The sequence below is a fragment of the Brienomyrus brachyistius genome, chromosome 20 (assembly GCF_023856365.1).
Source record: "Brienomyrus brachyistius isolate T26 chromosome 20, BBRACH_0.4, whole genome shotgun sequence".
NCBI lineage: Eukaryota > Metazoa > Chordata > Actinopteri > Osteoglossiformes > Mormyridae > Brienomyrus > Brienomyrus brachyistius.
Window position 1 is genome coordinate 11,465,877 of NC_064552.1, and position 15,380 is coordinate 11,481,256.

Here is a 15,380-nt window from a genome sequence, read left to right on the forward strand (position 1 = left end):
ATGGTCCAGGTTTTTCATCCAGCACTACTGAACTTTATATAGTCACAAGAAATTCATATATACCACTGTAAATAATGTATAAAATAGTCATATTACCATAGAAATGAATGATGAGCACACCGACGCAGGTCAGCTGACACGGGGGCTCATTGAGATCCTCGTTCCCCATCATTATATCGCAGTATGTTGCGTTTTCTCTCACGCACCCTGATCAGAGGCCTCACAACCGGGCGTAACCCGACACCCCCTCTTGTGAATTATTTAGCCGTGTTTTCCTCTTCACCAACACATAAACACCTTATTGCTCCCGGAATCTAGTCCCTTCTGCCGCTTCCCTCCCCGGTGTCACTGGGCCTGCCCGGCGGGCTGCCCGCAGAGGTTCCCACGCCAGGAACAGGGACTTACGCTCGCACTGTATGACGTCCAGGTTGAACTGCTGGATGGCGCCCATGCTGATCTGCTTCAGCTCGCTGTCCAGCAGCATCTGCATCATGGAGGTGGACAGGTGCTTGCAGGCTGACATGCAGGCTGTCTGCGCCACCTTACCCTGTAGCGACAGAAGGAAACACGCCGAAGCCGCCGACCTGTGAGAGGCGTCGGGCCCCGATCCGCATGATACGCAGACGTCGCACGATAACAGACGATAACCACAGACGGGGGGGAGGGGAGATGGCAGGCCCCACTGCTACTGTGCTCGAGGGGCTGGTGTGCCTTTGTGTTATTAGCACCCAGGTCACATGACATCCACACGGACAGGCAGACGCAAAGCTGAATAGCTTTGCCTGAACACGCCGCTGTGAAATGAGAGGAAGCACTCACACGCACACACACAGACATGCGTTCTTACAGCTAAGGACATGCCAATGGACAGCGGCTGCTGAAATGACACATGCGTTGGTAGTGGATGTGGCTCATCCACTCTGTCCAAGACACATCAGACGGTCACATCCAGTAGTATGCGGTGAGAGACGTGGATGGGTCCATGCGGCATCCCACAAGCCTGCTCAGCTCCCCAGCAAAACAGCAGGCGGGCGCTTAGAAAACGCCTTTGTCCGTGGGCCAAATTAACAGTTTTTAATATATATTTCTTAGATTTTAAAGAAGCTTTTGTGTTGTATAGTGATTTTAATCAGAAATAACCTACATAATGAGCACAGACAGCGACTTTTACGAACTGCCATCTTGAGGTTCTGTAGATGTCATGAGTAACCCCATCCACAAACACCTCCATTCCATGTGCCGGAGGAGAATCTACCCCGTTACTGGTTACATCTGAGGCAGCTAAAGAAAGATAATCAGCAGTCCTGGCCTGAAATGAATGCAGTGACGCATGCATGGATTAGCGAGAGTGAGCGACGCAGCCTGTGCCCAGAACCCACGCGTGTCGAACCGATGGCAGAATGAAGGCCGCCAGTCGGCTCCTAGGTTAATTCCATCACAACAGGCTCTATTCGTCAAGCACAATGAGACAAATATGGGGGGGGGGGGGGGATGGAATGAACGATGACAAGGGGAAACCATCCCGTTACTAATTTCTGCCTCCTAAAAGGGGTTTTCTAACATCTAGGTGATGGTCGGGATAAATGTCAGCCGAAACGAAGGTCAGAAGCCATGAAGGTGAAGGTGAACTCTAGTGTTGCAGATGGGGAGGGGGGTGGGGGGCACAGACAAGCTCCACTATTACAGCCCACATGAGGTGGGCTGAGTCTATAAGGAACCAGACACAGACTTAGTAAGAATCTCCACACGCGTCTCGAGTAAAACTACTCGCCATCTAACGCACACATTCCTGGGCTTCATTCCGTGTAATTAAAGACTCCAGAATTATTGTGTACAATCCGTTCATGAAGAACGCCTTCATGCTAAGCACAACCATTAACCCAATACTTTGAAGGCTTGATGTTCTGTAAATGAAAAGGCTGAGCGTGATTTCAGGAGACCAGTCTAGTCCCAGCCCTAAACCCAACAGTGTAAGTCGCAGTCCACCGTCAACTGCTAACATGTTCCTCCGACTTTACCAAATTCACCAAACAAGAGCCAAAATTATTGTTGTTATCTTAGCGAAACGCTGGTTCACAGGAGAGTGTGGAAACACACGTACTCTACAGTTAAGAATTCACAGGGGGGATATTCCAAAGAAAATCATAATTTATGGATGGAGAGAGAGAGAGAGAGTTCCCTTAAGTCGTTAACTGCTGTGAGGGTTGGCGGAGGGGTGAGATCACATATCAAAAGATTACTGATAGAGAAAATAATAATAATAATCGTGTTTAAAAAAATGGACTGTCAAGAATGACACACTGATTTCATCGGGAATTCCCAAAGGGTCACCCACAGACACTGCTGTCTCCCATCCCCTTTAATGAGTGACAGTGGGCTGGGCACTGGGATTATGGAATTAACACGCAGGTGTCTTAATCGTCATGGGCTGCCTGTTAAGGAGCCTTCATCTTTCACTCAAACGCCTACCAATATGATTTATCACCATAACTGCACTGGGTGGATGAAACGAACCCCTCGAGCTACAAGCTTAGCCGAAGGAGGAGGGACCAAGACACCGTAAAGGCGAATCGACACTGGCTTTTAATGGGAGTGATGGTGGCACATTCCCTGATAAAAAAAAAAAAGGTCATTCTGGGTCGATCCCCCACCAAGAAAGAGGATCGATCTGCTGAGTGACACATTAGCATGCGACTAGCGGTCAGACAAACAATCACTCTGTATCTAGACGAAAACGAATATAGCCAACGTACTCTGACAGAATAACGTGTGGTTACACTTCACAGTCTGGAATGCTTACTTGACAATTAAGCAGTACATCTCTCGCAATTGCCTTTAAGGGTGTTGATTACTCCAAAAGAGTGGATCCGAACGTGGCCCTCTGGGACCCACAGAAGGTCCACATTTTTGCTCCCTCCCAGCTCCCTGCACAAATGTGGACCTTCTGTGGATCCCCGAGGACCGGCTTGGGAAACACAGCCCTAAGAGATAAACACTACAGACTCTCCCTCCCCTAGAAACAGACAGCATCGTCACATTTTCGTGTGGATGATACATTCTGGAGTATCGGAGTTTCACGGCACAAAGACAAGGTGGGGGTGGGGGGGGGGGGGGGGGGACATAAACCTCTCGCCTCCAACCGAATCTGTGGTTACATGTGGAAGAAGCGACAAGCTTGGAGGCGGCTCCACGGGACTGACATGAGCATGCGTTTCCACCTCCGTTCACAGGCGGTTACTCACCGACATCGCGGCATGATCATTGTTGTTATTCTGAGCGGAACCCAAAATTCAAGTATGAACAGGGAAAGAAAGTATAGCAAAAATAAATGGACAGGAAAGGAGGTAGAGACCCAGACATGTCTGGCAAAGAGGTAGAATAAACAGATACATGTAGCACAGGTCACGGAGCGGGCAACACGCAATAGCTAATAACAGGCAAGCCTGACACCCGATTTCACAGCCGGGCAGGAATGGAAGGTTGAGGAAAAGCGGAGGGACTGGGAGATTGGTCAGTGTAGGGGAGACATAGCGGGACATTACTGAAATGCACTGAGATGAGGGTCTAACTGCTGCGATATTAACCTGGCTTCTGGACTGACATTACTGTACCTGGTTTGTCACACGCTGACATTTTGATTATTAAAATTACACTCTGGACAAAAGAAAAAAATTGTCTACAGGAAAAATTGCAAAATGCAGAGTGCTGGCAGCTTTCTGGATGAGTAAATCCATAGATGAGGGTAGATGTGGAACAGGTCTGTTGATCGATCAAGTCTGGTGCTGAATACATCTCATCCACTGTTTCCCAGGATGCTTTATGGGACACGACTTTATACCCCAAAATGAATGGAAAGCACCAGTAATGGGATTTTTCGCGCCATGGCCCCCTTTTACGAGGGAACACTATCAGCTACTGCAATTAGAAAAGACCCCCCCCGACACAGACAGGCAGGCAGGCAGGCAGACAGACAGACAGACGGCGTTTCCTGGACACCCCCTGAGTGCGACAGCCGCCCCGCTCCCTCTCCCACCCTCAGACCCTCAACAGCACGTTCAGGAGCCACAATGCAGACAAGGCTGCATTCTCGCCGCCAATTTGGGCCTGGGCTCACCGGCAGGTGGGTGAAAACTTGGAAGGTGCTGCGGAGGAAGTTGATAAGGTCCATGAGGTATCCACTGGCTCGGCCGTCAGACTCCGCCATGCTCCACTCGTAGTCGGCCAGCTGGATGAACTCGTCTATCTTTTGGTTGAGTTTGGTGTAGATCTCGCCCTCTGCCGAATGCCTGGCATCCTGAAGACCACCACATGGATGAGTCAGCATTCCTGCTGAAACTCAGTCGACTTCCATACATTCATTGAAAGTCACATCAATGTCTGTCATCTTGGCTCTATGACCCATTGATCACACACGGAGAACAAATTTCTTTTATTCTTTAAATGTCTTTAAATCGTTTACGATGTTCTGAGACAGAAAACGAGAGCCGACGGGCAAGAAGCGCAGAAGGTGGCATTTCTGGTCCACCTCCAAAGTCCCATTAATTTGATGGAACACATTTCCTTTGACCAAACTGCCCCCAGTGTAAATTTTCTCAGCAGGTCTTAAGTAAACCGAAATGTGGAAAATATCCGTATGTGCCAAGAGCATATAATTGCAAGGAGGGATTTTATACATCCCTGACCGGCATACATACCTTAAACGTTGAAAGCCCATAAAGTCTTGTGGTGTGGACGGTTTCTGGGGAGACGTTAGTGATGTTTGTGATAAAGTCTTCCAGGTACTTGCATGCTTGTTCCAGGTGGGTGGTGTTTATGATGATCTGAACTAGCTGAAAAGCAATAACAGCTTGTTGGGTCCAACCACTATCCTCTCTGCCACTGAAAAGACACCACCCAGTTCATTCTTACTAGAGTTTAATCAAAGAGCTCATGGTTACACAAGTAAATACTCGAATATACTCCAGCTGTAATAATGATTTGCTGATCTTCTCACCTCTGAAAGGCTTTATAGAGAAATTTTCTTGATATGAAATCATTCCACAAAAAAAGACAAAAATCCCACCAAAAACAGGTATAATATGCTTATATGGATCACGCATGCATCTTACTCCAGAAGGGAGTAAAGGATTTTACATTAGAAAAAGTCAGAGGTGGAGATTTCGGGTCCAGAGCGTACAAATCCAGACCAACATTTTGTTTCAACCAACCAGCTGAGTATGAAGAGTCACAGTCACAGACGACTCAACTGGTTGATTGTAACAAAATCTTGGTCTGGATTTGTAGTCTCTGGACCTGAGATCTCCACCCCTGAAAAGAGTACATACCTCGGTGAGCCCTATGTGGGGCTTCCGGATAAGACTCTGCAGGCCACTGCTCAGAGTTCGTGTCAGGAGGAGGTTGGTGGACTTCCGGAGCATGTCATCAATTTCAGTCGAGCTGAAATGTATTTAACAAATAGCAGAAGCTACCACAACCGTCTCTTCAAAGAAAACCGAGAGGATACTTTACATTTTTAGCGAACGATTAGCCTGCAAACACACTTTCTGAGGCTGAATACAGTTAGGAAATATCATGCGCAACTAAATCAGTCTGAAAACATTTTCTGAGCAGCCACATTCACATTGCGTCACCTACAAAGCCAGCGCCACAACATTTTCCATCATTTCCGTTTCGTTTCAATAAATTAGATTTTATTTTTTCTTTCTCTATGCTGCCACTTTAAACACAGCCCAGAATTTTGCCAAATAATTTACAGCCAAATATTTGTTTTGCTCCACTTACTACCTCCAGGAAAACAAAACAAAACTCAAAATTAACCAACAGAGACCTGAAAAGCAAATTTAAAGATGTTTAAAACATACAGTACAGTGCAACGTTTTTCTGTGAGTGCCAAAAGGCAAATAAGCAAAAACACTTTTTGTAGAAAGTGTGTGTATACTAGAGGATGGGGGAATACAAGAGCTCATTGATGTTTGGGTTTACTTCAGTACAGAAAGGGCCTTGCACTTATGACCACTGTTTGTTAATACAACCCATTTAGGTTTCAATCCCTATGAAAGTGCGATCCTTTGAGGTTTAAAAACGGCAATTCAATTACATAGAAAATGCATGTGGTACAGCTCTGAAACAATTTCAGTGTGAAGAATTTATAACCAAAAGTCTAACTAAAAATAGTATGAATGTATTATATATCTTGCAAAACTCAATGGACTGCATGTATACTTTAAAAGAATTTTACTACCTCCAGTAGAAGGTATCTGTTTATTGAAGCACAGTTTGGGTATATAGATAAAATGCAAAGAAACACATTCAGGACATCTGTTGATGCCCACGGCTCAACTGAGGTCCAGTGTGGCCCATCAGGCAAATCCCTTTATATATATGAAGCTATGCTTAGGTCAGATTCAGTTCTGCTTGTCTTTGCACAGAGCTGCTGGTGATCGTTGATTTAGTAGATAGGAGCTGTGTGTGAGCAATTTATAGGGAGGGAAGGGAGTAGGTAAGTAAACATTCATATGACTGCTCAATAGGCAAGTCGTTACCAAGTGTTTAACCTCACAAAGAAACAATTAGCAAGGTGTGAAGGCAGAACCATTAGCATTCATTAAGGGGGAATGAAGACAAAAAAGTGTCAGACAATCATGAGGATTTAACAAGGCCACAATACCAATCATCCCCTGTGCACACCGCTAAAGGTTTTACCAGCATGCGCACAAAAATATAACTTATAAGCCGAAGAGACTTGACATGCCAGTACACTATCAGCAGAATTCAGACAGTGTCAGTGCTCTAGGACAAGTCAGTGTCTAGAGTAAGACCTAAATACAGTGTCAGTGATTCCAAAGGAGTCGTCTTCTATGGTAAGACCTTCCAAATATGGTGCCGATGATTTCGATTGAGTCGGATTCTATGGTAAGACCTTCCAAATATGGTGCCGATGATTCAGAATGAGTCATCTTCTATGGTACGACTTTTCAAATATGGTGCCGTTGATTCAGAATGAATCGTCTTCTATGGTAGGACCTTCCAAATATGGTGCAGATGATTCCGATTGAGTCGGTTTCTATGGGCACTTTTCCACTGCACCAGGTACAGTACTTTAGGTACTACAAACAAACAAACAAAAAAAAAAAAAAGCACCAAAAGTGCGGTACTTCTTGTGTTGATTTTCCACTGGCATAAAAATTGGTACCAGTGCTAAATGGGAGGATTCAATTTTGCCAAAACATTTTTTTTCTGTCATTGGAAGTTTTGTAATTTTAATGATTGTCCCTTGTCAAGATTAGCTAGCGTATATTTAAAAATTCAGTTTAAAGTTCACTGTCTCCGCTTTTGCGCGAGTTCTGCATTCGCTCTCTGAGCGAATCATAATCATTTTCTTCCACACTGTTTAAATCATTCGCAAACGGGTTTGGGAGAAATTTATTTTGAACTGCTTCTTTTGTTAAGGTTGTCTTTGGGGTTTGTAATTACACCCTTTTCAACGTGGCAGATGAATGTTTTGTTTTTGCAAGGTAGGTCATTTTCATAACCAAATCGACAATGAACACATCTGCAAGTGCCGCCCCAAAGTACGGAAGTACTGAAAGTACCCCAGCTGGTGTGGCAATCGGAAATTCGTGAAAAGGGAAAAGTACTGAGTTTTTAGTACCAAAACTACGGTCCCAAAACCTTGCAGCTAAATATAGAAACAGTCATAAGGCAAATTTATTACAAACATAATATTTATGTTTTTCTTAAAAATGTTACTATGACCATTAGTCTGCACGTCTATTGCACACATATCTGCCGGGAATGCTACATTTAGCGAGACGAAGCTTGCTGAGGGTGTCTGAGTGCTGTTAACTTCGATCTCTATCCTCGAGGACCTGCTCCAGGAAATGTGTATTATGGCAGCAAAAAAAATTTTTGGAAGGAGCTTTCAAAAGTAGTGAAATCATTCACACTGTATTGCTTCGGGAACTCGGCCAAAGCTGACAGGCGTGTTTGCAAACAGATCTTGTCTGGAAAAGTTAGTTCATCCCTGCAACTTTCACAGCTGTGTCTTGACCAAGAGTGTCAAGCCCGTAGAAGGAAAACAGGCCTGATGTGAAAGATGCCGGCTGGAGCAACTGTGTGTTATTACGGACCGCAGCAGTGGGCCCCCCACCAACCTGGAGCTCCCTCCAACCTGGGGGCCCCCACAAACGTGCAGCAACTCAGCTGGACTGACAAGGTCATGTCGACATGTTTCCCGATACCATGTTATGGATGATTTATCTTACTCCAAAAGTCAAACACAAAAATGTTCTCCTCTAAAAGACTTATTTTACACAGAATCACCTTAACACAACAGAAATACACTGTAGGAAAGTAGGTTCAACACATACTTCAACCACAAAGGTATTAAGGGCAGTTAAAGTAAAGAGGTAAAATTTAAATATAAGCAGCACAGGGACACAGGACGAAATTTACACGAAAAATAAAGCAGGTTTACAACAACAACAAACAAACAAACAAATTTATGTTTGTATAGCGCAGTTTCACATTACATCGTGAAATGAAGTTTACCTGCGATGGAGAGACTCTGAGAACTTAAGGCTGGCGTAGATGAATTCCTTCACCTGAGTATAGATCTGAGGCACTGACTGGGACATGGGAAGCTTCTTTGGAAACGGTTGCTAATGGGGGGGGGGGGGTGTGGGGGGGTGGAGAGAGACCCAAATTACATTTAAGGAACCAGAGTGACACAAGTCCTCCAAAATATTAACAGTCCAGAACTGATATACACCCTCATTCATAGCTGCTGCCAACTGCACATCATTTCTGTTCATAGGTTCAACTGAATATCGAATGTGATCCGTCCAGCCTGCTAGCCTTTTACGAAGCCTGAACGGACTCTGGGTTCTACGCTGAAAGAGTGACATCAGCATCCGGCAAAGGCTGAATCTAAGCTCGACGAACCTTTTCAAACTCTGCATCTTGGAAGGGAAACCTACAGACGACAGACTTGTATTCTTCTTCATTTTCCACTGGGATGGGGCTGTAGTTGTCCTGCTCAAATATATCCCTGTCAAAAAGGAAACACTGTCGTGAATTTCTCAACAGCTGGGCAGCTTGTACTTAACGGCTGGCTGACAGGGGATGCACGTTCACGACTGCTGAGGGGAAAAAACGAAAGTGGCTCGAGAAGTTAAAAGCCACTAAATCGAAAATGTGGTGCCATGTTAAAAAAAATGACAGAAGTACTGTATACTTCCAAGAAGCCTCAGCTCCAACCATGGCGAGTGTGTCTCTGTTGAACGTTCTCCAGCAGTTAACTTTCGCCTTGACTTAAAGTGGCCAGACACTGGTTTGCAGACTACAGGAAGAACACTTCAGGGATGGTCGGTGTGAGACCATAATGCACCAGTGATCACACCTCCTGCTGTATGCCGGCTTCTCACTACAATCCCAGCCTTGAGCCTAAAGTGAAGATCGACTTCAAGACAAGCTTCCTGTATTTAGTGGAAGAGGTATGGTTCCTGGAGATGGGGGGGGGGGGGGGGGTGCGATGTAACAGACTCAGAGGTAGAGTAACCTGAACACCAAGGCCCATTTCTTCAGCAACGTTTCGTTGTACTGATCCCTTATTTCAAACAGCAGATCGAAGAGCCTGTTCACGGGAAACCCATAGCCCTAGAGAGAAACCACATGAAAACGGTATTAAACACTATTCAATGACTAACATTTAATCTCTCTTTGGATGCATTACATAAGTCACCTTAATCACCTCACTTATTAGTGGGTTTATAATCAACAAAGAAAGTCAGAAGGGCACAAAGGAGTAGATCTGAGAGCTATGCTGCTGAAGCAGGTCAGGTCAGCAGAGCTAAGCTGACCCCGCCAAATCTGCTACATGGTTTTTAGAAGCCGGCCAGCAGATAAAGGCCGCTGTGAACCAACGCTGGCCTCCACTGAGGGATAAGGAGGACAGCCACTCTTAAACCCCCCCCCCCCCAGTGACGACTCGGCACATGGAAGGTGGACCCGTATTAATTAGACCTTTACACTGAGTGGGGGGTGGGGGTGGGATGTGGACAGTGGAGAGAGGGAAGAGAAAGCGGAAAACCACCGAAGAAGAGAGCAGAGTATCAGGATTCTGCCGAGACGCCGTCTTTCAGCAGATCCCCGGGCTCTATTCTGGCAGCCCACAACAAGCAGTGCATTCAGACACGTAACACCACTGGGGTCTGTGTGGACTTGGCCTCTCGGGTCTGCCTGAACCGCTCAAGGGGCCCCCGACTGTCAGCTATGGGACAACTATCTGAAGGCCGTGGTCATAGGACCACTAGACTATTAGACCCTGATCATTTAAAAGAAAAAAAAAAAAACAGAAATGGTACATTAAATGCTCCATTCTCACCTGCAAAGTGTCCGCAAATATGACTATGAGGTTCTTCAGCTCCAAGACGAGGTCAGGGTCACTGCAGTAGGACTGTTGGAATGAGAGAGAAGACATGCGGCACATTACTGACGATTACATGCACACTGCTGAGATCTCAGAATTCAAGCAAAGTGGCAAGAAGAGAGAGTTCCAAGTGTGATAAATCAGTGTTTCCCAATCCGGTCCTTGGAGACCCACAGACAGTTCACGTTTTTGCTTTGAAGTTTGAGTTGGGAGGTAGCAAAAATGTGGACTGTCTGGCATGGAGCTCAGAGGGAGCAAAAACGTGGACTGGTTGTGGGACTCAGAGGGCTGGATTGGGAAATACTGCTGTAAATACATCTACACACAGGTCAACTAATGAGATGCTCCCTCCCCCTCTCCCTCGCTAACCACTGCCCCCACCCTTCCAATACCCCACACTTGTAAAACAACAATTAGGCTGCTACAGAGGGAGGCCTGGCTCGGGGGTTAGGAGGAGGAGGAGGAGGGTCGACCCTCAGTTATCCAGTCCTTAAAGCGTCGACAGGTCGGCTTTGAGTGGGGGGGCGGGGGGCTCTCACGGCGGTAAGGACAAACACCCCCCTCCGGGACTGTCTAACCAAACCAGCACTGCCCCCGTTCTTGCTGGTGGGCTCACAGTGTATATGGTCACAAAGCATGGCGTTGCTACCAGACCATCCATTAAAAATCCGAACAAAACAGAGGCTGTCCCACCACCCGATTAACCAGGTCCACACGACCCAATTAAGCCTGGCTTGCCACGCCCCTTATTAGTACTGTCCACCTACTTAACGCTATCAGGAACCCCCCTCGCTACCCGTCTGCTGATTTATGGCTGAGGACCTGACCTGAATCAGTGGCTGAGTGCTTGTTGGAGCGGCACGCTCCTGCCCCTCTGTCTCACCCGTGTCTCAGGCAGCGGGTTGGGGTGCGTAAATCACGCAGCCGCCGGCCGTTTGCGGATTCGGGACAAAGGGCAGCGCTGTGCTTTACGAGCGCGGCCCGCAGACAGGAAGCTGACCCGCTCCGTCACCTGGCTTCCTGTCTACAGGCTCTGTCGCTCCCACCCAACCCCGGAGATTCACAGAGACTGTCGTGACCTCGATTGCACCGTTTCCCAGAATCCCAGGCTTTCAGGGCCGAGCTCACATCGATGAAAGGCACGCCCGTCGACCCAGCCATATCGACACGCCGATCCAGAGCTGGAACCTCTCCTGGCGGACCTTTCCGAAGCCGAGTGACTCAAGCCCACTCTAATAGGGGGGTCAGCTGGGCTTAATGAAGACAGACTGCAGCAACAACAGCACATTAACTGCGAATATTCTGAAGTGCTGGACTGAGGGTGCGTTTAGAAGATCCAGTCAGTTGTAAATTGGAGGGGATTATGCGGATGGCCCAGAGTGGGGGCCCACAGCCAGAGACCCCTGGGGGAAACAAAGGGGCTCACTGTCCCTCCCACACTACTAACTTTTCATCACAAAAAGTTACGGCTATGGAGGTGGATCTTTTCCGGGGTTCGCATGAAAAACCCCACTCTGGGAGAAACGGCCGCCTCCGTGCCCCCACCCTGTGCACGGCCTGGCTCCCCCAGGTGTGTGTGTGTGTGTGTGTGGGGAGACGGACTCACAGAATGGGTGCGCAACACGGCGATGATCTTGGACAGGGCCATGTTCCACAGCTCGTCCGTAAAAGCCCGGCTCACCAGCCCCTGTGTGGCGTGCAGGATGTGATCCTCCACCACGAAAAACCTGCGGCGGTCAGAACGAGGGATCAGGACTGGAAACCTATATGGCATCAGTAGAGGTTATATACACACCAGGATGAGGACGCTTTATCAAGAAAATGGGGGCGAAATGCCAATGTTAACCAGCAAACGTCGTCAGATAAATGATGTGATGGAGCACACGTTACCCAACGATCTGATTGAAGTACTTCGTGTAGCCTTCCACGGTCTCGTGCTGGAGGACACACGAGACGCAGGGTTAAGGTAAAGCTCTGAAGGCCCTTCAGATGGCCAACGCAGGGTCTCCCACCTCTTCACTCACCATGTTGGACTGTGGCTGAAGCACCAGTCTTGCCTGTTTCTTCCTTTGTTTCCTGTAGTAGTTTTCAAATGTTTCTCTGTCACCCTATAACGCCCAAAGACAGAGAACATATTAAATGTTGCAAAACCGTAAACAGACAATAATCAAATGAATGACAGATAAACCTGCTCTCCTGGCCCTATTTTAATAACACAAAGGTAAGAATCTATGTGTGTGTGTATTTCTCGTTGCGAGTTTGGCGAATTCTTTCGACTGATCTAAGAACCGGCAAACGTTCTGTGAAATCCACCACGGCCAACTCAAAACGGAGCTAAATCACCTCTGGCTTGTTTCATAACTGAGCAGATCAGCATTGAAATGCCTGGAGGTGAAAAGGTCTGTGGGTTTGTTTGACTTGGAACGAGGCCGCCTGACGTGCAGGGGGAATTTCAACGGGTTCGAGCAAGAATGCGAGAGGACAAGTTCAATTTTTGGACAAGAGGGACAGAACCTGGCAACTGTCAAACATGCCTGATAGGTGGAAGTCTCACACTTAGCGTACAGTGGGCATGGAAAACGGTCAAAGACTTTCAGGAAACGTTCAGTATGTTTACAGCAGAAGATCAGACTGATCTTCAAAACTCCTGAAAGAAGCAGTAACCTTTAGACACAAACTAAGCAAGGTGATACAGTAAGAACTGGGGAAGGCATGATCTTAGTGGGATTTTTCACCTCTCTCAACATGCCGATATGCAGTGACAGAAGTTCAACCAGAAGGAATCGCACCCGGATCCAAGAATAACACGACTCTGAGGCAACAGCAACCTATTATTTGAAACAAAAACCCTCAACTCTTCTAATTAAAGTCACATCGCGCTCCATTGATCACCAAAGAAAAACAGCAGCACCTGAAAGTGAAGGAGTGAGAAGGAGAGGCCCACACTGAAACCACCGAGGTCACTAAGGGGCATACAGATCTACAGCGCGCCCCCATCTGAGTTGCAAATGAGCCAACCTAGCCCAAGTTGACTGACACTTATGGGATTGGTATGTCCCTCAGCAGGGGGGGACCAAAGCTGGTCAGCCTCAGAGAGCATTTCAAACCACAGATGTAGACTGTCATAGAAATCTGTAGAAGACAAGCACAGGCAAGGACTCTGACAGGCACGTTGCTGAGGGCGACGGTTCAGGCTAGTGCCTGGAGGACGTGGGGTTCATCCGCAAGGGTCACGGGGGGGGGTGCCAGAGTGGAGTCTGTCTATAGGGATCGGCTGCAGCAGACATGCCAGCGCAGTCATTTGGGGAGAATGGTTCATCGACCCCACCCAGCAAACATGCCGCAATTTGTGAACGAGATGAATGCGTCAGGCTGGTGTTTTTCTAAATGCTCGGCTTTTACAGAGGTTACAGCCTGGTCAAACGTTTTACGGGCTATATCGCTCATGAGCCTTTCAAAACGCAACACTAACCTGGCACTTAGGATTCCGAACACACGTCACACACAAATGTTTAATTTACAGGAACGCAAAGTAATAATAATAATTTAAATGCCTTTAGAAGCGACGAATATGCCAGGCTTATATAACCCTATGACCTTATATGAACTATGCAGAGAAGCAGATCACGTTTTTAGTAAATTACCATATGTAAACTTAGAGGAAGGACACACCCTCCGAGCTTGAACAGGCGATGTTGCAACAGTTTACCCCAAGACAGGGCCCCGTAGCGAACAGCGTAAATACGAAATGCTAGGCTACGGGTAGAAAAGGAACTAATTCAGGCTGAAATTATTTCTTATAGGACAAATTACTGTATTACTGACATGAAATAATGATTTATTTGCCACAGGTCAGCCACATTTTAGTAGATATGACTATCCTGCTGAGGGCGGGATTCAAACCAGCGACCTTCTGGTCATAGGCACAGAGGTCTAACCCACTGAGCCTCGCACAACCTCTGCAAAGCTGCTCATCATAGTTATGGTGATAATTATTTTGTTGTCATTCATTGGCACATTAACACCATGTAACCATACTACATTAACTTGCAGGCTTTATGCTACTTATCGTTACTGCGATTCCATGGAGTGCAATGCAGAGGCAAAGGACCCCACCAATCGGGCACGCCCGTGTGGGCATGTGCGTGACATGCATGTGGAGAATGTAAACACTGGCCTCTTTAACACTCACCTGCAGTGCTCTAAAAATGTCTACTCATCATGTCATTTTTCTGCCCACTTGCCAAAAATCGCGAGGCAGGAACGGGTGCCATGGGGCACATGGCAGCGGGTGGTTTGGGACTTTCCCTCCCAAAACAGCTAGATGACGACACCAGTTGGCACGACCGAGACGGCGGACATTAATTCGAATGCCGTGTCAATAACACGAACGCGGTATTCTTCTGCCAGACTAAGCAAGCACGCTTGCTTCCCGCAAGTCTTTAAAATACCTAAATGGGAGCAAGGGAATAGTTTGCTTTGACAGCCATCACAATTAGCTGCAGTGAAGTGATAATACAAATATTTTACAGTAAGATCAAGCAGATAATCTACCAGATTAAACAAATTCAGGCCAAGAATAAACTGCACTAATATGGCCCAAAGATATCTGACAAATGTTAAATACATAAACAGGCGATTATTGTGAGAGAACACATATTATTTCTACCATGATCTCCATCACAGTCAAAATCTGCAAGATGGGCAACAGAGAGTTTTATATTTTAAATCAGGAATTGAATCCTGCAAGAGTCCTGCAAGATCTGTAGTATGATGCATTCGTAGGACATTCAATGCACCTTTATAATGCATTCATAGGACATTCAATGCATCTTTATAATGCAATCATAGAACATTCATAAGCAGGATGTAAGCATACCGTAACATTCTAAAATACTTTAACAGCTTTAATATGCATTAATAACAAACACGCTATGATAAATAATAGTAT

General features: G+C 46.6%; 1 protein-coding gene across 4 annotated transcripts in view; it reads right to left on the reverse strand.

The window, feature by feature from the left end:
• Positions 1 to 15,380, reverse strand: part of exoc6 (exocyst complex component 6) — a 43,703-nt gene that overhangs the window by 8,963 nt on the left and 19,360 nt on the right. For 2 of the 4 annotated variants that reach the window (XM_048987346.1, XM_048987348.1), the window contains exons 9-20: positions 12,454 to 12,537; positions 12,320 to 12,366; positions 12,036 to 12,156; positions 10,385 to 10,456; positions 9,560 to 9,657; positions 8,944 to 9,049; positions 8,551 to 8,660; positions 5,325 to 5,436; positions 4,695 to 4,829; positions 4,115 to 4,294; positions 3,243 to 3,272; positions 406 to 547 (exon numbers count right to left, since the gene is read on the reverse strand). In XM_048987346.1, coding sequence (XP_048843303.1) covers positions 406 to 547; positions 3,243 to 3,272; positions 4,115 to 4,294; positions 4,695 to 4,829; positions 5,325 to 5,436; positions 8,551 to 8,660; positions 8,944 to 9,049; positions 9,560 to 9,657; positions 10,385 to 10,456; positions 12,036 to 12,156; positions 12,320 to 12,366; positions 12,454 to 12,537 — 1,237 coding nt within the window. The remainder of the gene's footprint in view (positions 1 to 405; positions 548 to 3,242; positions 3,273 to 4,114; positions 4,295 to 4,694; positions 4,830 to 5,324; positions 5,437 to 8,550; positions 8,661 to 8,943; positions 9,050 to 9,559; positions 9,658 to 10,384; positions 10,457 to 12,035; positions 12,157 to 12,319; positions 12,367 to 12,453; positions 12,538 to 15,380) is intronic. The other 2 variants (XM_048987347.1, XM_048987349.1) reach the window with 1 other exon arrangement.